This window comes from Stomoxys calcitrans, chromosome 4 (genome assembly GCF_963082655.1).
Source record: "Stomoxys calcitrans chromosome 4, idStoCalc2.1, whole genome shotgun sequence".
In the NCBI taxonomy this organism is placed as follows: Eukaryota; Metazoa; Arthropoda; class Insecta; order Diptera; family Muscidae; genus Stomoxys; species Stomoxys calcitrans.
In genome coordinates this window covers 174,396,458-174,423,634 of record NC_081555.1, presented here as the reverse complement: position 1 = coordinate 174,423,634, position 27,177 = coordinate 174,396,458, and the positions used below count along the sequence as shown (strand labels likewise).

Below are 27,177 nucleotides of genomic sequence, written 5' to 3'. Positions count from 1 at the left end.
ATTGCTTAAATACTGAGTGCCTATGATGTCTCATATGACAATGCGACTTATTGGCGTCAATGCCCACAATGATGCCGCTACGATCGGTCTGATGAACCGGAACGAGTTTCCGAGGATCGCAAATTCCACAGCACTCACCACAGCCCCGGCCGAATCAAAAATGGCCCTATGAACAAACCGTTTTTGTTACATTGACCGTTCACAGGCATTCGATATAGTCAATAACCAACTTAAATTCGTTACGATCGGTATGATGAACCGGAACGAGCTTGCCGAGGATCGCAACTTCCACAGCACTAACCACAGCCCCGGCCGAATCAAAAATGGCCCCATGAACTAACCGTTTTTGTTACATTAACTTTTCAAAGGCATTCGAAATAGTCAATCACAAAAATCTTTAATGACATAATTGAGCCCGATTGCCAAACTCAACGAAGAGATGGATTCTAGACTTCATATGGGCTGGACAGTTGTTGTTTTTCGTTCACTTGGTTCAATTAAATATCTAGATCCAGGAACTCTGCGATTAAAGTGTGATATGTCCAGAAGGATCTATGTCTGGCTGGGCAATTTAACAGGTGTCGTTTGGTCCCAGGTTACAAACGGGACACACATACTGCACGTCGGCATCAATCCTTGCTCTGTAGAAGTTGCGGCGACTGCATCTCCGGGATTGTAATTCAGCCAAACCTACTCTGGTTTGCCGGGGGAGGTCAATTTTTTCAGGTGCAATAGGAGGCGGTTCAAGAACCACTTTCACACGATAACTATTCACCGCATCTGCCACCATATCTGCCCTATCTACCGTATATTGATATGCCGCTTGATCTAGAGGTTGTTGTTGTAGCCACATTACATGTGGAGATAATGATCCTCGTCAAGCTCCTGTAGGTGAGCAAACAAAGGACCAATCGCCGCAGGTACCGCATCTGCCATATCTACCGTATATTGATATGCCGCTTGATCTAGAAGTTGTTGTTGTAGCCACATTACATGTGGAGATAGCGAACCTCGTAAAGCTCCTGTAGGTGAGCAAACAAAGGACCGATCGCCGCGGGTACCGCGTCTGCCATATCTACCGTATACTGATATGCCGCTTGATCTAGAGGTTGTTGTTGTAGCCATATTACATGTGGAGATAGCGATCCTCGTCAAGCTCCTGTAGGTGAGCAAACAAAGGATCAATCGCCGCGGAAACAGGGTGGCCATGGGTTATTTAAAGGCGCCAATAACTTGCCTTGTCATATCGAGCATCATAGGCACTCCGTATTTGTACAAGAGCTGGTGCCAACCGACCTCTGACTGAGACTCTCCACTCGATACCGCTGAATGTCCGCGACTGCCATTGCAGCTACTCCGTTTGGAGCGTTCCATTATCAGCTACCTGTGGACGTGCCCGGTAACTCGCAGCTAAGCTTCTCGTGACAGCAATGAACACCACACAGATCGGACCTCAATGATCCGCGCTAAACCTCGCGCTCTAGATCATGTAGATCTACCTTAGGGGTTCTAAGGGCGGTGGATGCAAAATTTGCCCATTAACATTCCATTAAGAAACTGGGACAAACTTCTCACAAATCAATGAGTGCTGTCCGATTTAATTTTTAGCTCATAAGGGATCTCTCCTGATAAGGGACCTCCTTTTTATAGCCGAGTCCGATAGGCGTGCTGCAGAGCGACACCTCTTTGGGAAGAAGTTTTTACATGGCAAAGTACCTCACAAATGTCGCCAGCATTAGGAGGGGAAAACCAAACCGCTGACAAATCGTCATAGGCAGACATGCTTACCTCTGCGCTACAGTGGCCTCCTTTGGGGGTTGGATACCTATCCACAAAATTATGATTTGGATGGTCCCTGTTTAGACAGGTGGTCTTAGTGGCATACTGACAGATCTGAATATTATTCCACTGTATGTCACATAGCTGACGAGACCACACTGGCGTCACATAACTTACCACAGACCGGCCAATTGCTTTCTTTGTCAGCACCCCAAGTGCAGCTGGTATGTATTTTGAAGCGTACAATATGGTTAAACCATATCGGAAAATGCAAAACATGCTCGTTTGGCTATAAACTTACACCCCAGCAACAACACAAGCCAAGTCCAGTGATCCTTTTCTCACATTAATGCGTACTACTTATTTTAGCTGAATATCAGGTTTAAACCTAAGTTTTCAGCTTCATATCTTGGATGCTAATCTCTGCGCCGCAGGAGTCCTCTGGGCCATTTTAGATGGGTATGTTAATATGAAATCTTTTATGATTTCCATGTAAACCAGTGGTGGGTATACTAACACACGTGCTCATTATTTAATGCCCATGGGTTTATAATGTTCTTGCGTACCTACACATGTAATGTGTTGTAGTGTCTTTGTCCCTTACTGCAGTTAACTCTACTTTTGTATTACAGGGCGCCGCTTCTACCACATTTAAGGTGACAACAGAGTTAATGAATGAACTTTTCAAAAGGGGTCCTGGCGCTCTGATCCCTATTGAATGACATCATAGTTCCCACCCTTTCAACAAATATAACAACCTAGTTGTCAATCAGGGAATCTCCTACAACACAGCCTTCGCATTTCTAAAAATTACTCCAAAAGTATGTCTCTGAGTTTGGTCAAATAGCACTTACTGTTGATGAGTACACAATTTCCTCCCTTAGGAAAGTGTTTTCTCCAGCATTTTTATCGAATAAGCCCCAATCCATTTTTATGTCCCAAGTGTAGGCATAACATGATGAAATCACAGAAGATGCTATCCACAGCCATGTATAGGGATTATCAAAAGTATTGGAATAGTAGCCTTTAGGAAAATAGAAGAAAAAAAAGTGAGAATTTCTGAATACTTTTCGAAAAGCAAATATCCTTTAAGAACTTACGACTGTTGTAACTTTTTAGTGTAGCAAATATGACCACCATAAAGGTGGTTGAATATTTGCCAGCATTCACTAAATGGGGAAAGGCTTCTCGGGTATCACGATAACGTCGTAGGCACTGGGCAAAACGAAACCATGCGGGCAGGCAATTAAATATAGGTCGTATAATGAAATCCTTTTCCATACATATTGAGGCATCACGCGCCTCAAACCAATTGCCATTGGTGAAATAGAAACAGGTCAGATACTCAAAGTCCAACAAGGCAGTGGCCAAGGAATTCAATTGATCGCCCAGCCAGAAATCAGCAAAGCCTACATGGAAAAAGGGAGCGGCAATCATGCGACCCTAAAGAAAATAAAAATTTTTTTTAAAAATTATTACAATTAAAAATTTTTATTTAAGAATATTTTTTTTACCGATATCCTTAGCAACCAAAATCTTGCATCATGATGCAGCACATGAAAAGGATTCACCAAAAACGCCACCATTATGATGGTCAGTGTTAGTGGATTTATAAATGCCGGTATACTTAAACTGGCCGAGTATAAATAGCTTAGCATACTAAGAGTCCATATCACACCAAATATTGCCGCCAATTCCATGAGATGTTGCTCCGACAGATGATTTCGAGGATCTAATTCGAAGATAAGTACATGATTAACACCCGACGAACGCCAACCATAGATGTTGACACCAATTAGGAAGATGAATTCTATGATTAGTAGAGGGCCACGATAAAGACGAAAGGTGACTTTTAAGTTCTCTCCTGATATGTCGTGGAATATGGCTAAAGAGTAGAAAAAAACACAAAAAACAAACTATAATTAGTTATAATAAATATTTGTTGTTGTGTGGTGGCCCCCAATTACTTGAAGCCAGAAAACTCAAAAAAAAAAATTATTTTCATGTTTTCAGAAGTTTACAATGCTTCTTAAGGTGAAAGAGCATCTTTGCCAACTGGTGACAGGCTAAGATGGTTATTAATGCCTCTTTTTTAAAAATCGCTAGGCTTCTTCTTTGCGTCTCACTCAGTCTTGCGACCCATACAAGAGATTCGTAGTTCATCACTGGTCTTTCAATGGCCTTATAGGTTGTCAATATGGTTTCCTTGTCCGTTCCCTAATTGTTGCCAGTCAAAGATATGAGGACCTTATTCTTGTTTCTTGCCGTATTGCAAACTGCAGTAGCATGGGCTGACAGGAGTTCTAACTGTCGAAGTGGAGGTTGTCGAGGGTACATTCCAGAATGGATTTTTAACTAGCTATCGGAATATTCTGCACATCGACCATTACGCACTTTTGTGACTTCACACATCCAATCAGTGAACAGTGTCGCTTATGATTTTGAGGGCGAGATTTTCAGGTTACAACTGCTGAAAAATTGTGCCACATCTTGGAAGTTAACATTTATGCGTTTCCACAATCTATCGATGCAATTGCCAATCACTAGGAAAAAGCAGTCCGCATATGGTATTACTTTCACGCTGGCAGTGGATAGAAAGATCTAAACGAGGCGGAGGTTAAACAGGATATGGGATAACTCTAAGGAACTTCCTGAACTATACGTATAACGATCGACTGGATATGTACTTCACAACTCAACTTTTCGTCGAGTTCGGGAGATCGGACCCGATGACGTCTTTGATAAATGTGGTGTGATTGACCTATGAAGGGCTACGAGGATAGTTCGTTCATGGGGTCTTTTCTCATTCAGACAGCGGATGATATGTTAAGTAAGTCATGCAAGACGTCATGCAAGTGTCTTTGAATTGCAGATAGTAGAAAGATTGGCCTATATGACTCCCCATGGTCCGCAGATTTACCTGACTTTAATACAGTAACCCCAGACCTATTTTGCATACCTCGGGTATTAGGAGGGTATGGATAAGCAATTTATGGGTGTCAGTCAGGTATTTTATTCCCATCTCACTTATATGCTTGAGCATCAGCATCCCTGACACGGGACAGCTGTGAGCACCACGCAGGCTGGAGCATTGGGGCCCAATCTGTTTGGTGTTCAAAGCTTAGCTGCGAGCGTCCACAGGTTGCGGATAGTGGAATACTCCATAAGGAGTGGCTGCAATGGCATTTGCGGACAATCAGCGAAATCGAGCGGAGAGTCTCAGTGAGAGGCCGAGCAGCACCGGCTCATGCACAAATACGGAGTGCCTATGATGCCTGATATGACAAGGGTAGTTATTGCCTCCTTTAACTAACCAATGGCCCCACACTGTTCCCGCGGTGATCGGTTCTTTGGACCGAAACGAGCTTGCTCACCTACAGTAGCTTGACGAGGATCGCTACCTCCACATGAAAATGTGGCTACGACAGCAACAACAACAAGCATCAGCATAGATATTCCATCCGGACGTTTGAGCCTTTGATGAATTTGCTCTGCTTATGACAGCAACATCTTCCGGCTCCAAAAGGTCTAGTTCGGCCTCTACAAGAAGCTTCCTTGCCTTATTTAGAATTTTTCTTTTTGTCTCGTTTCTCGTACTTCTACCGGGAAAGTCTCATAGCGGACATTTGACCAGTTTGGCAGTGGTTGCTGCTGTGATACTTGAACGTAAAACCTTCTGTGAATTCCGAATATCCGAAGGGATTGAGCCTGGTCTCAATACGTTCTATGTATGGTCTTTGATCCAGTAGTTCAGGTTAAATTGTGATGTTGATTCATCGGTTGAGAGCCCTTGCATGCAACAAATGGCTCAAGCGGGTCTAGACAATATTCATGCAGATGCTGTGAATAGCTACCAAGTGAATGTGGTCCTTGGAGAACGATCGCCACCCATTTCACCGGAACAAATTGACCTCTACCGGCAAACCAGAGTAGTTCTGGCTCAATTACGATCCGGCAGATGCAGCCGACTCAACTCGTACAGAACAAGTATTGATGACAACATGCAGAATGTTTGTCCCGATTTTGACATGGGACCACACGTCACCTGTTTAACTACCCACTCGACTCAGACCCAGATCCCTCTGGACGCACCCCACCTTAGTCGCAGAGTTGCTAAATCTGGATATTCAACAGAACCAAACAGACGAAAGATAGAACACAACACTGCTACAAGAACAAATGAATCTCTTGCGCGCCCTATCACTGATGGTGGAGCAATCTGGTGCATCACTTTTACCAAATGTGACTGAGGTCCTACCATTCCTTCTACCGGGGCTGGAGAGTGACTTGATGTTATACCACAATTTTACACTTCCAGCACCTAGTTACAGTGCTTCAAGTGACCACACTATTGATCTTGCCCACGACAGTAATCACGCCTCCGAGAAAAATCACGACGCACGAGAAAAATCACGACCCTTGAAACACTCACGACTCAAATGACGGTCACAAGAGGATAACGAGATCCAATGGCAGCCGGTACCGATGGTACCGGATTGAACTAATGAAGTCCTTCATCGGCTACGACTCCCGCCTCAGTGTACTACACTAGAACAGCGAGACTCTTACGACTCACGGTAACGGTAAAAAAAATCCGTTAAAATACAGGTGGGTACATCCCTTGGCAGCCGGTTGCACGTACCGGATTGACCCGATAGAGTACTTCATCGGCAAGGGCTGCCGCCTCAGTGTACACTGCTACAACAATAACAACAACCAGTGGTGGGCACATTTACACATGCGTTTATGTGTTGGGTACGTACACAATAATGTGTAACAATGTGGTTATTTTTTGCCCACCACTGTTTTAGACACAAGGAAAAAAATATTCACCTGCTTCTCCCGTAAGTCGTGATTAATGTCGTGAGTCGGGATTTTCGCGTCAGAGTCTCGTGTTTCGTGAGTCGCCTTGTCGCCTTGTCTCGCCTTGTCGTATCAAGCATCATTAAGCAAGAGCCTGTGCCACCCGGCCTCTCGCTGAGCCCTCCACTCGATACTGCTGATTGTCCGCGACTGCAGCTCCAGCTACTCCGTATGGAGCATTCCACTATCCACAACATGTGAACGCCACTATCCGCAACCGGTAGCTCCCAGCTAAGCTTTTCGTAACAGCAATGAACACCATACAGATCGGACTTCAATGCTTCAGCCTGTGTGGTGCTCACAGCTATCACGTGCCGGGAGGGGAGGTAATGGAGCGGCAAAAAAATCTTATAAAAAACAAGTATAAAGGCGTTAAGTTCGGCCGGGCCGAAATTTGGATACCCACCACCTCAGGTATATATGTGAACCACCTTTTGTCATAATCCGGTAAAAAAATGCGTAATTTATGCCCCCATAGTAGCTTTATCGAAATAGGGTCCGATTTGCCCTAAATTCGACACGGATATTCTAGAATTTTGTAGAACAAAATATTGGGCCCAAGACCTTGAATCGAGAGATAGGTTTATATGGCACATATATATCCAAATCTGAACCTATCTGTGCCATATTCCAGGAAGATGTCGAGGGGTCTAACTTAACTCACTGTCCCAAATTTCGGCGACATCGGATAATAAATGCGACTTTTATAGACCCAAGACCTTTAATCGAGAGATCGCTCTATATGGCAGATATATCCAAATCTAGACCCATTTTGGGCCAAATTGAAGAACGATTTCGAAGGGCCTTACACAACTCACTGTCCCAAATTTCCGCGAGATCGGACCATAAATGCGCCTTTTATGGGTCCAAGACCTTGAATCTATATGGCAGCTATATCCAAATCTGGGCCAAATTGAACAAGAATATCGAGTAGCCCAACACATCTCACTGTCCCAAATTTCAGCAAAATCGGATAATAGATGTGGCTTTTATTAGCCCTAGACCCTAAATCGGCGGATCGGTCTATATGGGGGCTATATCAAGATATAGCCCGATATAGCTCATCTTCGATCTTAACCTGCTTATGGGTAAAAAAAGAATCTGTGCAAAGTTTCAGCTCAATATCTCAATTTTTAAAGACTGTAGCGTGATTTTAACAGACAGACGGACGGACCTGGCTAGATCGTCTTAGATTTTTACGCTGATCAAGAATATATTTATAGGGTCGGAAATGTATATTTCCATGTGTTGCAAACGGAATGACAAAATGAATATACCACCATCCTTCGGTGATGAGTATAAAATTTTCTCTGCCATGGGATATACCAATCAGAAGAAAGCCGATTGCAGTGGCTTCACAGTGCCGCTTCAGTGATCCACTGAAGAATTTAATTATAGGATTTTTTTTTTCCAAATTTGTTTTTCACAAATAATTTTTTCAAAATTTTATTTTACAAAAAATTTCTTAGAAATTGAATTTTTAAATACCGATAGACATTTTAATTTTCATAGAAAAAAAATTTTAAATAAAATTTTTGCAAAAATTTTACCAAAATTGTAAAGGTTAGGTCGAAAATGTTTTTTAAATAATAAGTTTCGCATAAGGGTAATCCCCTATTCATATCATAATATTCGATGAAAATATCAAGTGCTCAAAGAGTTTGGTTTTGCCTGTATACCCTTATCAGTCAGTCCCGTTCAGTCTCCAGACGCAACAATAATCAGTTATTTGGAAACTGTTGATTGAAAAAAATATCAGTTAGCAAATTGATAGGTCAATTAAACCAATTGATAACCAATCGACTAAAGAAACTATTATAATAGAGGATTAACATGTTTTACGGTTAAGCAGCTATCTGAGCAAATGGCCCCCATTAAGTTGAACAGATTTATTGATTTGATTTATCGTTCGCCCGCAAACTTACCCGATAACACTACCACAATGCCCAAGACAATAAACGAACCCGAAAAGAGACCCACTTTAAATGTTGTCCAAGGACTCTGTTGTTCACCCAATGGGGGTACTCGCAAACGTTTCATGGCCCTCTGACGATCACCACCCTCCAGTTCACTGGTGACCATAGTCTCCGTCTCATTGATGATGTTGTCGATGTCTTTGTTGGTAAAGAAATGTGAGGCCTCCACATGATCCTGACGCCATTTGGCTCCAGTGTCCACCCGCAAAAGCTTGTCATGTTTTTTGAGGATCTTACGGAAGCCAGTATGATTTAGATTTTGATAATTCTGCAGGAGAATCAAGCTCAAATAGTATTCACTGAAGGCTAATTTCAGTTCTTGAGCTTTGCGATGCGGCAGACCGACAGACTTTTTGGGATTTTTGGATTTTTTGGCCGTGCGTTCAGACTCATCGATACAGGTTTTCAGTTCAGCCTTTAAGGTGGCAAATTTACGTGTGGCCTCGGCCAACTTTTCCGAATAGAAGGTATTGATCTTCTTCAGCTCCTTATCACAATAGTGAAAGAAATTCTCATCGAAATTGGCAAAATGGCGTTTAAGTACTTCATCCTCGACACTGTCCACTGAGGGGGCCTCCTCCACGGCCATATACAACATGGCTTTCATTTCCTGTAAAAACAAAGCAGATTAGTAGACAGAAGGGGCCTAGACGTCTCCAGAACTTACCTCATAATTTATGTATTGTTTACGCCATTCCGGCGTTATGTGCGCCGTTAAATGTTCGGCAAACTTCATGGCGTTAACTTAGCAATCGCTGAATCTGCAAAAAAAAAAAAGAAAAACCACTCAATTACATTTTCTTTTAGTTTTGAATGAATTAAAACAACAATTCACAAACTAAAATTTTTTTCAACAACTTAAACGTGTGACTGCCAACTTTTTTTTTGCGATATTTACTGATTGCAAATGACGACATAGCAGCGACAATTGTTGTGGGGTTGGCGTCTAGTATGCTATTGAACCTACGCCATGGGCGATGTCTATGGGAAAACGTCATTTAATCAATCAATGCGATAAACAGAATTCGATAATTAAAATAGTTAAAGGAGAGATAGAAAATCCTCAAAATGTTTATGCTATCGAATAAACTAATAAAAATTATTTTTTTTATAAAAAAAAATTTTTCAAATATTCTATCAACTTAACTTCAACTTCTAGAGAGCAAGGATTGATGCCGACGTGTATGCCCCGATTGTGGCCAGGGACCACACGTCATCTGTTTAACTGCCCAGCCAGACCCACTCGACCCAGACCCAGAACCCTCTGGACGCACCCCGTCTTAGTCGCAGAATTCCTCGATCTGGACACTCGACAGAATCAAGCGGACGAAAGACAGAACACAACAAACTGCTACAACAACAACAACATAACTTTTAATGAATAATTATATACGGCAAAGTCGTAAATTTTTTCACGAACTTAAATCAAACGAAAATAGATCAGTCAAAATTGTAAAAAAATTAAGAGTCGAATATCTCAAAAACCATTAAAGATTTGTCAGCCCTAAAAAAATACTGAGGTGACCACCTTTAGGGGCCTGCCTAAAGGCGCCGGGACAACTAAGGGTCAAATGTTGCACACGATCTCGCAAACATCTCAGCTCTAACCATTCCAAATTTCAAACAGATATTTCTACCAGTCCTCACACGGCTTATTCTTTTTAAAATTTTTATACCCTCCACCATAGGATAGGATAGTAACTACTCGAAATATTTGTCTGAGACCCCATAAAGTTTATATAATCTAGATAGTCGCGACATTTTATGTCGATCTAGCCATGTCCGTCCGTCTATCTGTCGAAAGCACGCTAACTTCTGAAGGAGTAAAGCTAGCCGCTTGAAATTTTGCAGAAATACTTCTTATAAATGGGCCATATTGGCCCATGTTTTGATATAGCTGCCATATAAACCGATCTTGGGTCTTAACTTCTTGAGCCTCTAAAGTATGCAATTCTTATCCGATTGGAATGAAATTTTACACGACGTTTTTTGTTATGATATCCAACAACTGTGCCAATTATGGTTCAAATCGGTTCATGACCTGGTATAGCTGTCATATAAACCGATCTTGGGTCTTGACTTCTTGAGCCTCTAGAGGGCGCAATTCTTATCCGATTTGAATGAATTTTTGCACGAAGTATTTTATTATGATATCCAACAGTGCCAAATATGGTTCAAATCGGTTCATAACCTGATGTAGCTGCCATATAAACCGATCTGGGATCTTGACTTCTTGAGCCTCTAGAGGTCGCAATTATTATCCGATTTGCCTGATATTTTGTACGACGGATCCTCTCATGACCATCAACATACGTGTTTATTATGGTCTGAATCGGTCTATAGCCCGATACAGCTCCCATATAAATCGATCTCTCTATTTTACTTCTTGAGCCCCCAAGGGCGCAATTCTTATTCGAATTGGCTGACATTTTACACAGGTCTCCAACATATAATTTAATTGTGGTCCAAACCGCACCATATCTTGATATCGCTCTAATGGCAGAGCAAATCTTTTCTTATATCCTTTTTTGCCTAAGAAGAGATGCCGGGAAAGAGTTCGACAAATGCGGCCCATGGTGAAGGGTATATAAGATTCGGCCAGGCCGAACTTAGCACGCTCTTACTTTTTTTTTATTTCTCCAAAGTACAATGTATAAAAATTTACTTTTTATACCCTCCACCATAAGATGGGGGGTATACTAATTTCGTCATTCTGTTTGTAACTACTCGAAATATTCGTCTGAGCCCCATAAAGTATATATATTCTTGATCGTCGTGACATTTAATGTCGATCTAGCCATGTCCGTCCGTCTGTCCGTCCGTCCGTCCGTCTGTCTGTCGAAAGCACGCTAACTTCCGAAGGAGTAAAGCTAGCCGCTTGAAATTTTGCACAAATACTTCTTATTAGTGTAGGTCGGTTGGTATTGTAAATGGGCCATATCGGTCCATGTTTTGATATAGCTGCCATATAAACCGATCTTGGGTCTTGACTTCTTGAGCCTCTAGAGTGCGCAATTCTTATCCGATTGGGATGAAATTTTGCACGACGTGTTTTGCTATGATATCCAACAACTGTGCCAAGTATGGTTCAAATCGGTTCATAATCTGATATAGCTGCCATATAAACCGATCTTGGGTCTTGACTTCTTGAGCCTCTAGCGTGCGCAATTCTTATCCGATCAGAATGAAATTTTGCATGACGTGTTTTGTTATGATATCCAACAACTGTGCCAAGTATGATTGAAATCGGTCCATAACCTGATATAGCTGCCATATAAACCGATCTTGGGTCTTGACTTCTTGAGCCTCTAGAGTGCGCAATTCTTATCCGATTGAAATGAAATTTTGCACGACGTGTTTTGTTATTATATCCAACAACTGTGCCAAGTATGGTTCAAATCGGTCCATAACCTGATATAGCTGCCATATAAACCGATCATGGGTCTTGACTTCTTGAGCCTCTAGAGGGCGCAATTCTTATCCGAATGGAATGGAATTTCGCACGACGTGTTTTGTTATGATACCCAACAACTGTGCCAAGTATGGTTTAAATCGGTCCATAACCTGATATAGCTGCCATATAAACCGATCATGGGTCTTGACTTCTTGAGCCTCTAGAGGGCGCAATTCTTATCCGATTGGAATGGAATTTCGCACGACGTGTTTCGTTATTATATCCAACAACTGTGCCAAGTATGGTTGAAATCGGTCCATAACCTGATATAGCTGTCATATAAACAGATCTGGGGATTTGACTTCTTGAGCTTTTAGAGGGCGCAATTCCTATCCGATTTGGCTGAAATTTTGCTTGACGTATTTTATTTTTACTTTCAACAACTGTGTCAAATAAGGTTCAAATCGGTTCATAACCTGATATAGCTGCCATATAAACCGATCTGGGATCTTGACTTCTTGACCCCTAGAGGTCGCATTTATTATCCGATATGCCTGAAATTTTGTACGACGGATCCTCTCATGACCATCAACAAACGTGTTTATTATGGTCTGAATCGGTCTATAGCCCGATACAGATCCCATATAAATCTTTCTCTCTATTTTACTTCGTGAGCCCCAATGGGCGCAATTCTTATACGAATTGGCTGAAATTTTACACAGGTCTCCAACATATAATTTAATTGTGGTCCGAACCGGACCATATCTTGATATCGTTTTAATAGCAGAGCAACTCTTTTCTTATATCCTTTTTTGCCTAAGAAGAGATGCCGGGAAAAGAACTCGACAAATGCGATCCATGGTGGAGGGTATATAAGATTCGGCCAGGCCGAACTTAGCACGCTTTTACTTGTTTCCACTTTGTTTGCTTCTTATACCACTGTGCATCTTAATAATATTAATAGAAAGATGTGTGTATGTGTGTGTGTGTGTTTTATATTAGCTCAAATAAGAAACAAATTTATTTAATCACAAATATGACAGGTATTTTTATACTATATGCATACATACATAGCAGCGTAAGCCAATTTAGCACTATGTACGTTTTTGCTGATTAATTTGAAATAACAACAACAACAAATAACAATCATGAAAAATATATTCACTTTTGTATATTTACATTTGCAAATCTTCGTACATATGCATATTTGTCATTATTGTTTAGTTTAATCATAAAATTTATGTAAGTGCCATTTATATAGGCTAAAATCAAATTGATGTAATCGACCAAAAACAAATTCCTCTGCCATAAAAGAACCCCAACAAACAAGCCCCCTTCTTATTCAAGCAGGCAATCAACGAAGCATACCACAGACAAAAAATATGACAAAACGATTTTCCTAAAATAGTCTAATTAATGAATTCAAAAGAAAGTCCCCCGCCAAACAAATGAAAAAACACAAACAAAAAGGTTTCTTTGCAATTTGTAAAGTGTTCGAAATGATATTTGGTGCAAATGTAATTACCACGGAAGCGACACCTCATCGAAGGTAAGCAAAACAAAAATGTAATCAAACAATTATTTTAATAATTGCATTCTAATAATTAAGAGGAAATTGAAAATATATAAGTTTATGGCACTAGACTCAAAAGCAAATAATAAATATCGCAATTAAATACCAAAAGTCAATGAAATTATTGTGTGGTTAAAGATCCCTTGCTACGGGATAGCACCACACAGGCTGGAACATTGAGGTCCGATCTGTGTAGTGTTCACTGCTGTCACGAGAAACTAAGCTGCGAGCTACCGGGTGCGTCCACAGGCTGTGGATAGTGGAATGCTCCATACGGAGTAGCTGCAACGGCAGTCGCGGACAATCAGCGGTATCGAGTGGAGAGTCTCAGTGAGAGGCCGGGCGACACTGGCTTTTGCACAAATACTGAGTGCCTATGTTGCTCGATATGACAAGGTGAGTTATTGGCGCCAATTAATAACCTTGTTCCCGCGGCGATCGGTCCTTTGGACCGGAACGAGCATGTTCACATACAGGAGCTTGGCGAGGATCGCCACCTCCACATGAATAGTAGCTATAACAACTACAATAACAACCTGTGACACAAAATGACACTGAATAGTTGAAACAGCTTTTGTCGTACTAATTGGTTAATAGCAGGATTGTTTTAATTGCCCACACGAGTTAAGGCCTGGTTTTGCTCTCGTAAACATACCGCCAATGTTGGAAAATGTGTTAGCTGTTTTGTTTTGCTTTATGCAAAACGCATGCAAACTATTACCGAACGCCTTCGGCCGTAAACGGTACAACAAGTACAAGTAATTTTTCAATTATGTATAATAAAATATTGATCTTTTTAGTAGCTATATCTAAAAATAAACCGATCTGAACCATATACGACACGGATGTCGAAAAGCCTAATATAAGTCACTGTGTCAAACTTCAATGCAATCAGATTATAAATGCGCCTTTTATGGGGCCAAGACGTTAAATCAAGAGATCGATCTATATGGCAGCTATACCCAAATCTGAACCGATCTGGGCCATATTGCAGAAGTATTTCGAGTAGCTTAATTTACTGTCCCAAATTTCGGCGATATCGGACAATAAATACGACTGTTATGACCTCAAAACCTTAAATCGAGAGGTCCGTTTATATGGCAGCTATATCCAAATCTGAACCGATCTGGGCCATATTTCAGAAGTATGTCGAGGAGCTTAACTTAACTCACTGTCCCAAATTTCGGCGACATCGAACAATAAATGCGCCTCAAAACCTTAAATCGAGAGATCGGTCTATGTGGCAGCTATATCCAAATCTGAACTGATCTGGGCCAAATTGAAGAAGGGTGTCAAAGGTCCCAACACAACTCACTCTTTCAAATTTCGGCGATATCGGACAATAAGTGCGCCTTTTATGTGCCCAAAGCCTTAAATCGAGAGATCGGTCTATATGGCAGCTATATCCAAATCTGGACCGATCTGAGTCAAATTAAAGAAAGATGTCGAGTGGCCTAACACAACTCACTGTCCCAAATTTTAGCAAAATCAGATAATTAATGTGGCTTTTATGGGCCAAAGACCCTAAATCGGCGGATCGGTCTATATGACAGCTGATTTGATTTCAACAGACAGACGGACGGACATGGTTAGATCGTCTTAGATTTTTACGATGATCAAGGATATATATACTTTATAGGGTCGGAAGTGAATATTTCGATGTGTTGCAAACGGAATAACAAAATTAACATATCCCCATCCTTTGGTGGCGTGAGATGTTCTATTTGATGTCCCAGTATGAGTCATCAAAATTGGCACAGGTTTGGATATAACTCTCACATAATATTTTATCTGATATGGCCTTTTAACGATGTGTAAATCCAAATTTGTTGTCCTACCGTAGGAAAATCTTACAATGTTCTATTTGATATTTCAATAGGTATCCAAAATAAAGTCTGACTAGATTTCGAGATATAAAAAATACTACGTACACAGGGTGGTGTAGGGTATTATATAGTCGGCTATGCCCGAATTTTGCCTTTTCTTATTGTTTTTTTTTTTTAGCTTTATAGTAAACTGACATGGTATCGAGCTCGGATTTCCATTGCGGGGTACGTTGATTCTATTCCCACCAGGCTTTGGTCTGTCGGTACTGTAGCTATAACAATGAACTAAAATTTGTCTAAGAGAAACTTTAACGGACTGCCACTACTGTATAACATCAAATACGATATAGTGACTTAAAGCGAACGCCAGATCCCCAACGGAAACGTTGACAATATTGACTTTATAAAAGTTACTTGTGAACAAAGTACGAAGCTGAGAGCAAGATTTGAAGCAAAGTATCATTAAGCCGTCCCACAAACAAAAAACCTAAATAATGAATTTTTTCGCAGTTTATTAATAAGATTATTGGACGTAATATCATATCATGGAGCATTTTATTACAATTTTCTATTCAAAACGGTTTTGATAAATTGACCAAAATTTCCAAAAAATTCTAAATAAAATTTGAGTACAGATAATTGAATAATTGTTAATTAAAACGATGATGAATATTGAACACGAAGTGTTGCAAATTATAACGCAAAAAACATGTCAAGTATATTAGTGAAATGGGAAATGTGTACTCAATGATTTCCAAATGACTGCGATAATTTTAGTTAAGGCAAATAAAAAGACCCATTTATGATCCCTCAAAAATTAATGGATACTGTCTTGAGAAACTAAGTTGTCTTTATTTTATCGTTTCGACTTTAGAATTATCCAACGTTTACTATCAATATTAGAAAGCATGTCACTAAATGAATGAAATCGCTTGTTCCTTTCTAAGCAAAAAAAAAAAAAACATGCCTCATTAATTGAAAAAAAGTGTGTCTGTCGTCACAACAACTATCCGAGTAACGAACTAATGTTTGGTCGATAACGAATTGCCATCACATTGTAGCAAATTGTGGCGAATTAACAAATTTATGTTATTTTTATTAATTGACGGCGCTCATTCATTATACCGTCAAAGTTCTTATCTTCGTTTCGACATCCATCATACGTCAGTTTGTTATCTATTCAATTTTGACAGTGAGGTGCTAAAATTATGACATATTAAGCAAATGGTATTAGGAGTTGGTATCATCTTTCCATGGAAAGATTTCGTTTTTTTTTTTGAAGATTCAAAATAAATAAAAAAAAACCAAATGACAGTTGAATATCTTATCTGGTATATTTGAAGATAATTAACCCTTGTAGCATTATTTGGACCTACGTCATTTTTACAAATTATTCAAAGTTGTTGATACCAAAATGTGATAAATAAAAAATTAATTATTGTCATTCGTTATATAGGTTTAGATATAACACTTAAAAAATAAAAACATATTGTGTCTGGTTAGTCAACATTTTCTTATAGCGCATTAAGAAAATTAGGAGATATTGGCTGTTGGATTTTTTTTTTCTTATTGTGTTATAAGAAAAGATTGACTAACAAAACCCAACTTTTCTTTCAAAAGGCATGCTTCTAACATTGCAATGTTCACTAATTAGTGAGTAGGTGAGAGCATGTAATCTTTTAGTTGCATAACAACCTGATGAGGCCCTTGGCAAGGCCGAAATCGCAATCGTTGTAACCTGCCCTTATACATTCAAGCACACCACATTGTCTAGACTCTATAAAAAGTTTATATTCATTTTGTCATTCCGTTTGCAACACATCGAAGTATCCATTTCCAACCCTAAAAAATATAAATATTTTTTTGATCAGCTTAAAAATCTAAGACGATCTAGCCATGTCCGTCCGTCTGTCTGTTGAAATCACACTACAGTCTTTAAAAATAGAGATATTGAGCTGAAATTTTGCACAGATTCTTTTTTTGTCCATAAGCAGGTTAAGTTCGAAGATGGGCTATATCGGACTATATCTTGATATACGCCCCCCATATAGACCGATCCGCCGATTTAGGGTCTTAGGCCCATAAAAGTCACATTTATTATCCAATTTTGCTGAAATTTCGAACAGTGAGTTTTGTTAGACCCTTCGACATCTATCCTCGATTTGGGCCAGATGGGTCTAGATTTGGATATAGCTGCCATATAGACCGATCCGCCGATATAGGGTCTTAGGCCCATAAAAGCCACATTAATTATTCGATTTTGCTAAAATTTGGGACAGTCAGTTTTGTTAGGCATAAGTTCGAAGATGGGCTATATCGGACTATATCTTGATATAGCCCCCCATATAGACCGATCCGCCGATTTAGGGTCTTAGGCCCATAAAAGCCACATTTATTATCCAATTTTGCTGAAATTTCGAACAGTGAGTTTTGTTAGGCCCTTCGACATCCATCCTCAATTTGGCCCAGATGGGTCCAGATTTGGATATAGCTGCCATATAGACCGATCCGCCGATTTAGGGTTTTAGGCCCATAAAAGCCACATTAATTATCCGATTTTGCTAAAATTTGAGACAGTGAGTTGTGTTAGGCCCTTTGATAGCCTTCATCAATTTGGCCTAGATCAGTCCAGATTTGGGTATAGCTGCCATAAAGACTGATCTCTCGTTTTAAGGTCATATAGATTCTTCTTCTGTCTTCTTCTGAATAGCTACCGGGTAAATGTTGTCCTTGGAGAACAACCGCTTCCCATTATGATCCGGCAGATGCAGCCGCCTCAACTACTACAGAACAAGGATTGATGTCAACGTGCAGGATGTATGTCTCGATTGTGACCAGGGACCACACGACACACGTTTCATGTTTAACCGTCCAGCCAGGCCCACTCATCTCAGACCCAGATACCACCCCACTTTAGTTGCTGAGATTCTGGACCTAGTTATTTAATAAACTCAAGCACACGAAAGATGGAACTTAACACACCACAACAACAAAAACAACATTTTAGTCCCATATTGTGCCCTGTAAAGCTGCTATATAAAAAATATCCTCCAGCATTACTTAAACACTTTTGCATGCGTTCAAACCAATTTTCAAAACACTTTTTGAGACAACTCCAAAACATGGTTTTTGAACGCTTCAACAGCATTTTCTGGGGACAAAAATCATATTTTCGCACAACTAAAAAATTTAAAACATATTTATATGACTTTTCCCTATTAAAAATTCAAAAGTTCTTCATGGCATTAAAAAAAGCCAAGATATTGACATTAGCTTATCAAATAAATATTTAATGAAAAAAATAATGCATTATATTTGACATAAATATTTGTTATAACCACACATAAAACAAACCGTCGACTTAGAACTACCCAGCGAACCAAACGTTCAGAATTCAGTCAGAAGTCTGTATGAAAGTTTGCAAATTCATCCGAATACGTCTTATCGAATAATGTCTTATAAGATCTGTATAGTCTCAAAAACGGCTGAACCGATTACATTGAAATTTTCACAGATTGTGTAGGTTGTTCTGGAAGGAAATATATAATTTTTTGATATCGGGAGGTGGGCGAACCCTCCCCCTAATACCAAAAACACAACCCAAAATCAAACGTGGACCGATCGAGACAATATAGGTATCATATGAATGGTATTGGAGAGTGGAATACGAATATGGTATCAAAATTTGAGTCTAAGTACCCATCGGGCCGCCCCAACCCGCAAACAGACATATTGGACGTTTATTTCAATATGGGGCTCAAATAAAAGGTATTCGGGAGTAGATTTCGAATCTGGCATACAAAATTAAATCGAAGTATAGGGGGTCACGCCACCCCTCAAAAACGCCATTGGACCCATTATGACTAGATGATACTTGGCTGAACCGGTTTTCTTAAAATTTTCATAGATTATGTACGTTTGTCTGGAAGTAAACTTAGGCTATATAATTTTTAGATAATGGGTGGAGGCGGACCCTCCCCCTTACCCCAAAAACGCCACCCATATCCGAAAGTGGTCCGATGGGCACAATAAGGGTATCAAATGAAAGGTATTGGAGAAAACGAATATGGTGTTAAAATTTGGTTCCAAGTACCCAGCGGGCCCCCCAACCCCAAAACTCCTCTAAATAGATATATTCGAAGTTCATGTCAATATGGGACTCAAATGAAAAGTATTAGGCAGTAGATTACAAATATGGCGTAAAACATTAGGTTCAAGTAATGGAAGGTTGCCCACCCCCAAATACCCCCAAACGGGCATATTAGCCGACCATGGCTATATGGGACTCAAATGAAAGGTATTAGGGAGTAGATTACGAATATGACATTAAAATTTGCGTTCAAGTCTAGGTGGCACTTTTCCTCCTAAAGATACGTCAAATAGGTTATTTGACCCATTATGACAATATGGGACTCAAATAAAAGGTATTTGACAGTAAAAAACGAATTTGATATCCAATTTTGGTGCCAAGTGTTTTGGGGTACGCTCTAAAGCACACCCTAAACTGAACCTATTTTCAGTGCAAAGTGCCGGTGGCCGCCCCAGCTTCAAAAAACACTCCAAACGGTTCATATTTACCAGCCATGGCAATATGGGGCTCAAATTAAGGGGATTTGGAAGTGAAGCACGAATTTGATATCCATTTTTCAGTCAAAATATCTGAGGTGTCATCCCTCCCCTAATAAGAAGAACATTACCACCAAGAACCGAGAAGGGGCAAATTCTCCGATGTTCTCGCCAGGATTCAGGGCGAAGTGTCCCCAAAATAAATTATATAAATTAATTTTTTTTAAGAAATACACACGCATAAAAACCGCCCAACACCTATAAATGATGGTCGACTACTAGCAAAAAAAACCATAGGCCAAACACATAATGAGGTGAACACAACAAATTTAGTATTCTTTCGTGTAAACTATTAGCGGTATAACAGAAAGTACAGACTGTTTAGGAAGTTAACAAAAAAATCCTCCGAAGTAATGTCCAGAGATCGTTCAGAATTCGTTCCGAACTGTCGGAACAATAATCACTAACGGCCCAACAAATATTGTGCATCGCTATAAAACAAACTGAAGCACAAAAAAAACATCGAAATCGCAAATCAGATTTCTCTCCGAAATGTCGGAAGACAAATTCTTAGTGGATCAAAGAGACCCATAATGTCTGAACCCCGTTAGACATTATACAGAATTCTCTCAGAACTGTCGGAACAAAAATTCCTTAGCACAACAGACATTGTTAAGATTTCTCTCCGAGCTATTGCAATAAAACTTCCTTCAGAAAGTCGAACAGAATTCGAAACGAACTCGAAAAGATTTTGTCGGATGAGTTGAGAATTTGTTTAGAATTTATTGACATCAGACATTTGGTTCACTGGGTATAACGATATCTAAAACAATATTGACATTCCCAGAGAAGTGTTAATTAAAATTTTATTTTTTATGATCATGGAAAAAAAAGACATTCATTCAATAGAAACTAAAATTGCATGCAATTGACATTGTCAACATTGAGAAGGAATATAATCGCACACAACAGCTAACCTGGTGGTGTTCAGATGTTATAAAAACAAACCCGCATCACCATATCTTCTGTTTGTAGAGGGTGAGGTGGTCTGTGAGTCTGTTTCCCATTTTTAAAATCACAAAAACCTTTGTTTATATTTACCTTTAGTTGGTTATCTTGTAATTAGAACAAAATATCTTTTTGTAATTGCCTATCGTCCACTAGTTAGGGGATGCAGGCAAGGAGGCAATTGTTTGTATTGAAATGAAACTGAAGAGGGGTAATTTCTACCCACACTCATCTCTTATCAGATTGGAATTGCTCGAGATTATTTGCACGCTACCATGCACGAGAGATATTTTTGATATTTAAACAGCAAAAAGTGATGCTAATTCAACTAATCTTACATAAAAATTAAATTGTGTTTGTTTGTTTGTCTGTTCCGTATAGACTCAAAAATGGTTCAAACGATTTTCTTGATATTTTCACAAATGGTGCATAATGATCCCGTGGTGAAAATAGGGTACTACATTTTTGATATCCGAAGGGGGCGGACCTTTCTCTTTACCCTTATTTTCAGAAACTCCAGATCTCGAAGATTTAATCGAAATTTTATGTGCTCTTTTATAGTAACCTAAAAACAAAATTTTGGTATCCAAATTTCGGATGGGGTACCTAGGGGGGACGCCCCACCCCAAAACCTACCAAACATATATATAGACCAATCACAACAATATGGGACTCATATGAAAGGTATTTAAGAGAAGAATACGAATCTGATACCCAAATTTGGGACCAAGTATTTGGGGGGACCTCCCCAACCCCCAAAACATCCCTAAATGGGACATATTTACCGATCATGACGATATGGGTCTCAACTGGAAGATATTAACAAGTAGAATACGAATCTGATACCAAAATGTGCGACCAAGTCTTGGGGGACCATCCCTCCCTAAAAACATCCCCAAACAGGACTTATTTACTGCCCATCACAATATGGGGCTCAAATAGAAGGTATTTGAGGGTGGAATACGAGTATGATATCCAAATGTGGAACATTCGGGACCAAAATTCTAGGGGACGTCCCACCCCCATAACAACCCCCAAATAGGACGTATTTGCTCACCATGGCAATTTGGGTCTTAAAGAGAGTGGACTTCTCCACAAAGCGGATATATTTTCTGACTTTTGCAATAAGGGGTTTAAATGAAAGGCATTTGATATTAGAAAACGAATTTGATACCCAACTTTGAGTTCTATGGCTATATGGGGTTCAAATAAATGATATTTAAGAGTAGAGCACGATGCTGGTTTATCTTCAGGGCTAAGTGTTTGGGGGACAACTCTCCAAAACACCTACATCGGACATATATACCGTCCACGTCAATGTGGGGCTCAAATGAAAAGTATTGGGAAGTAGAGCAGGAAATGTATACCCATTTTCAGGACAAATTTTCTGGGGGTCTACCCCTTCCCAAAAACACCCCACAAACAGCAATTATTTATTGACCATCGTAATATGGTGCTCAAGTAAAGGTATTTGAGTGTAGAATACGAATCTGATATCCAAATGTGGCACCATGGGCATCGCCCCTTCTCCAAGAGTACAAATTTACTGACCAAATTAAAGGTATTAAAAAGGTATTAGGTATTAGAAAACAAATATGATAACCAATTTTGGGGCAAAGTGATTGGGGTACGCCTCATCCCATAAACTTCCCTCTAACCAATGGCAATATGGGATTAAAATAAATGGTATTTGAGAGAAGAGCACGAAGCGGATATTTTTTCAATGCCAAGTGTCTGGGGACCAACTCACCCCGAAAACAACCATAAATCGGACATACATATTTGTGGGTCAAGGCAATATGGGACTCAAATAAAAGGTATTTGGAAGTAGGTCACGAAATTCATACCCACTTTCGGGACCACGTTTCCACACCACCCCCTAAACCCACCAACTGCCACCCTGGGAGCCTTCTTACTCCCATAATCCCCATGATAATATCGGGCTCAAATAAAGTCCCTTAAGAATGGAGTACATCTAACATCCAAACTTCAATGACCCTAAACCCGATGAGCGAATTCATAAATCAGTAAAGGGATTCAGTTAAAGGCATCAAAATTGTTTAACTGTTAGCCAAGCGATATACATACAAATACTATTTTTGTAGCATGATATTTCACTTAAAGCTCTTGAATTGTCGAAAATAAATATCTAAAGCATAATTTTGTTCCATATAAAGTAAAAGAAGGCGCAACGGAGCGGGCCCGATTCAGCTAGTATCAGATATAGATGAGAAAAACAATAATACCCTCCACCATTGGATGGAGGTACACTAATTTTGTTATTCTGTTTGTAACACCTTGATCGTCATGACATTTTGAGTCGATCTAGCTATGTCCGCCTGACCGTCCGTCCGTCTGTATGTCGAAAGCACGCTAACTCTCGAAGGAATAAAGCTAGCCGCTTGAAATTTTGCACAAACACTTCTTATTAATGTAAGTTGGGATTTTAAATGGGCTATATCGGTCCATGTTTTGATATAGCTACCATATAAACCGATCATGCATCTTGACGTCTTGAGCCATTAGAGGGCACAATTCTTATCCGAATTGCTTGATATTTCGCATTCTTCTAACAACTGTGCCAAAAATGGATCAAATCGATCCATAACCTGATATAGCTGCCATTTAAACCGTTGCGGGATCTTGATTTCTTGAGCCTCCAGAAATCCGAGAGCCTCCGGCTTCTCTCTCGTTTGCTGTACAATTCTCTGGGACATTTCAAAATTTACCAGAACAGGTAAATTTTGAACTGTTCAGCCATCTCGGTGGGAGGTCTGCCGCAGTCGAGGGCGTTTTTTGAATTCAGAAATACGTTCGCCAGGGATTTAACAGCTGTCTAAGTAGGCATTGATGCCAATCGTCTTTATGACATTATAGCTTAGCCTTTCCACAACTTCTTTCATTGTAAAGATCTCCGCTTGATACACATTACAGTGGTCGGGTAACATTCTCGCTATAACCAGAGCTAATTATAAAATTTAAACTCTTTCCTTCCTTGAGTCTTCGAATACAAAAACTTAGCAAGTAAAAGCGTACAAAGTTCGGTCGTGCCGAGTCTTATATAAACTCCACCATGGATGGTATTTGTCAAGTTCTTTGAATGATTATTATTAGTTATTGACCGGTATAGCTATTAGAAGTCATAGAAAAATACCACCTTCAAAATTTCAGGCAAATCGAGCAAAAATTGCACCCTCCAGTGGCACAAAGTGTCTAATCGGAAGATTAGTTTATATGGCAACTACTTCAGGTTATGAACCAATTTTAACCATACTTAAAACAGTTGTTTGAAGAGATACCAAAATACCACGTGCAAAATTTTAGCCAAATCGGCTAAGAATTGCGCCCTCTAGAAGCTCAAGAAGCCAAGACCCAAGATCGGTTCCAATCCCATCCGACCTACACTAATAAGATGTTTTTGTGCAAAATTTCAAGCGCCTATTTCTACTCCTTCGAAAGTTAGTGTGGTTTCGACAGACAGACGGGCGGACATGGTTAGATCGACTTAAAATGTCATGAAGATCAAGAATATATATACTTTATGGGTTTTTAGACGCATACTTCGAGTTGTTGCAAACGGAATGACGAAATTAGTATTCCCCAACCTATATTGGAGGGTATAACAATGGTTAATTCCAAAAAAGTATCAAATAACTCAAGTGGGTACCGTGGTATTTTTGATGTTTAAAAAGTATCGAAATATCAAAATTATCATCCCTGCATTGTTAAAGGGTTTTTAGTACTCCATCGGGTCAATCCGGTACGTACAACCGACTGCCATGGGATTGATTAACTAATTGTATTCGTTCACGGCTCATTCCCTACCAAAAATGCAATTCTTATAACCGACCCATATTATCGATGTTGTCGGCATAGACGAGCAGAATGTATTGTTTAGAAAATTGCGTGTCATGACTTCAGTTCATGGTGAAAAGAGTGTCAACTTTTTTGCGACAGAACATCCCCTCCACTCTCCTTGTATAATTGATTTGATTACCGATAAATCTTAATTGATATTTTATTGCTTGAGCACCATATGTATATTTATGTGAATAAGAGGAAAACCCTATCAACTGAGCACGTTTATAAAACCGATAAAGATAAAAAAACCACACAAATCACGATAAGTATCTGCCAATCAATAAAATCATGTCAACAATGAACTACAACAGCTACCGCAACGCATGAGAGAGAGAGAGAGAGGGAGAGAGAGGGAGAGAGAGTGCCCAAAAGAACAATAACAAATCAATCAACAGTCGTGAATGCAATTTGATAAAGAAAAGAAATATATTTAATCGGATGAATAGAATGTAAGTGAAAGAGCTTTATCTCCTCTTCGTCTTATACATGGGTGTTGTATATAAGAGTATATATGTATAAGTGTATATATATGTATAAGTGCTCCTAAGTTCGGCGTGTACCATTAGTTGGCACTTTTGTTTTATTATACCCTCCACCATAGGATAGGGGTATACTCATTACGTCATTCTGTTTGTAACACCTCGAAGAGACTCCATAAAGTATATATATTCTTGATCGTCATGTAATTTTAAGTTGATCTAGCCATGTCCATCCGTCTGTCGAAAGCACCTTAACATTCGAAGGAGTATAGCTAGCCGCTTGAAATTTTGCACAAATACTTTTTATTAGTGTAGGTCGGTTGGGATTGTAAATGGGCCAAACCGGTCCATGTTTTGATATAGAGGTCATATAAACCGATCATGGGTCTTGACTTCTTGAGTCTCTAGAGGGCGCAATTCTCGTCCGATTCGACTGAAATTTTGGACGTGGTGTTTTGGTATCACTTCCAATAACTGCGCTGAGTATGGTTCAAATCAGTCAATGTTTTAATATAGCTGCCATATAAACCGATCTTGGGTCTTGACTTCTTGAGCCTTCAGAGGGCGCAATTCTTATTAGATTTGGCTGAAATTTTGCATGAGGTGTTATGTTATGGCTTCCATTAACTGTGCTAAGTATGGTATGCAGATCGATACATAACTTCATAGAGCCTGTAAAGGTAAATCAATCTTCTTGAGCCTCTAGAGGGTGCAATTCTCGTCCGATTCGACTGAAATTTTGCACGTGGTGTTTTGGTATCACTTCCAACAACTGCGCTGAGTATGGTTCAAATCGGTCCATGTTTTGATTTTGCTGTCATATAAACCGATCTTGGGTCTTGACTTCTTGACCATGCAGAGGGCGCAATTCTTATCCGATTTGGCTGAAATTTAGCATGGCGTGTTTCGTTATGACTTCCAGCAACCTTGCTAAGTATAGTTTAAATCGGTCCATAACCTGATATAGCTGCCATATAAACCGACTTGAGATCTTGACTTTTTGAGCCTCTAGAGGGCTCATTTGACGACCTTCAATATACGTGTCAAATATCGTCGGAATCGGTGATTTTTCGTGCGTGAGTAAAATGTTTGTCTCGTGAGCGTCCGTGGACGTGAGTCGATAAAAAAGTCGTGGGTGAATATCTTAATTTTCTCGTGAGCTTGAGTGAAAAATCACTCACGTGCACATCTCTAGTAGCAACTGATTCTAATATTGTAATGGGCCACGATTTGATCAACGCGAAACTAAAAAATTGTGATTAAACACTCGCACTCGCCAGCATTAAGCAGACGGCAACGAAATACTCCACTCAACTGACCTAATTGATGGAAGAAAGCTCTCATTATCCCTATGATATAGCAGAAAATTAGCGAACTATTGTCCACTCCATGATAAATGCCACAAAATGCGTACTTGGAAACCATAAGCCTTTCCCAAAGGAGTATATGTTACGACCCAGAATGCAGCACACAGCAATCCAAGGAGATAATTCCCATGGCAGCCGGTTGTACGTACCGGATTGACCCGATGGAGTTCTTCATCGGCAAGGGCTGCCGCCTCAGTGTACAACACACTGCTGCAACAACAAGATAATTAGTGCATATTAATGCCGTTTTGGACGTGGTAAATCTAACATAGCCCAGATATTCACACTAACCAAGTTCTGGAAAACCCCAAGAGAGATAGATCGACTGTTAGCATTTTTCGTTGACAACAAAGCTGCTTTTGAAAGCCTAATCGTTCTAAGGTGTTTCCCGGCACGGGTTAGCTGTGAGCATTACACAGGCTGGAACATTGAGGTCCGATTTGTGTGGTGTTCATTGCTGTCATTGCAAGGAGCTTAGCTGCAAG

General features: G+C 39.8%; 1 protein-coding gene across 2 annotated transcripts in view; it reads right to left on the bottom strand.

Moving 5' to 3' along the window:
* The window catches only part of LOC106081080 (solute carrier family 53 member 1), a 42,134-nt gene that overhangs the window by 4,919 nt on the left and 10,038 nt on the right, over positions 1-27,177 (bottom strand). For both annotated transcript variants that reach the window (XM_059366620.1, XM_013242798.2), the window contains exons 2-6: positions 9,286-9,379; positions 8,568-9,228; positions 3,294-3,664; positions 2,880-3,222; positions 2,634-2,803 (exon numbers count right to left, since the gene is read on the bottom strand). In XM_059366620.1, the coding sequence (XP_059222603.1) occupies positions 2,634-2,803; positions 2,880-3,222; positions 3,294-3,664; positions 8,568-9,228; positions 9,286-9,354 (1,614 nt within the window). In that variant the 5' untranslated portion in view covers positions 9,355-9,379. The remainder of the gene's footprint in view (positions 1-2,633; positions 2,804-2,879; positions 3,223-3,293; positions 3,665-8,567; positions 9,229-9,285; positions 9,380-27,177) is intronic.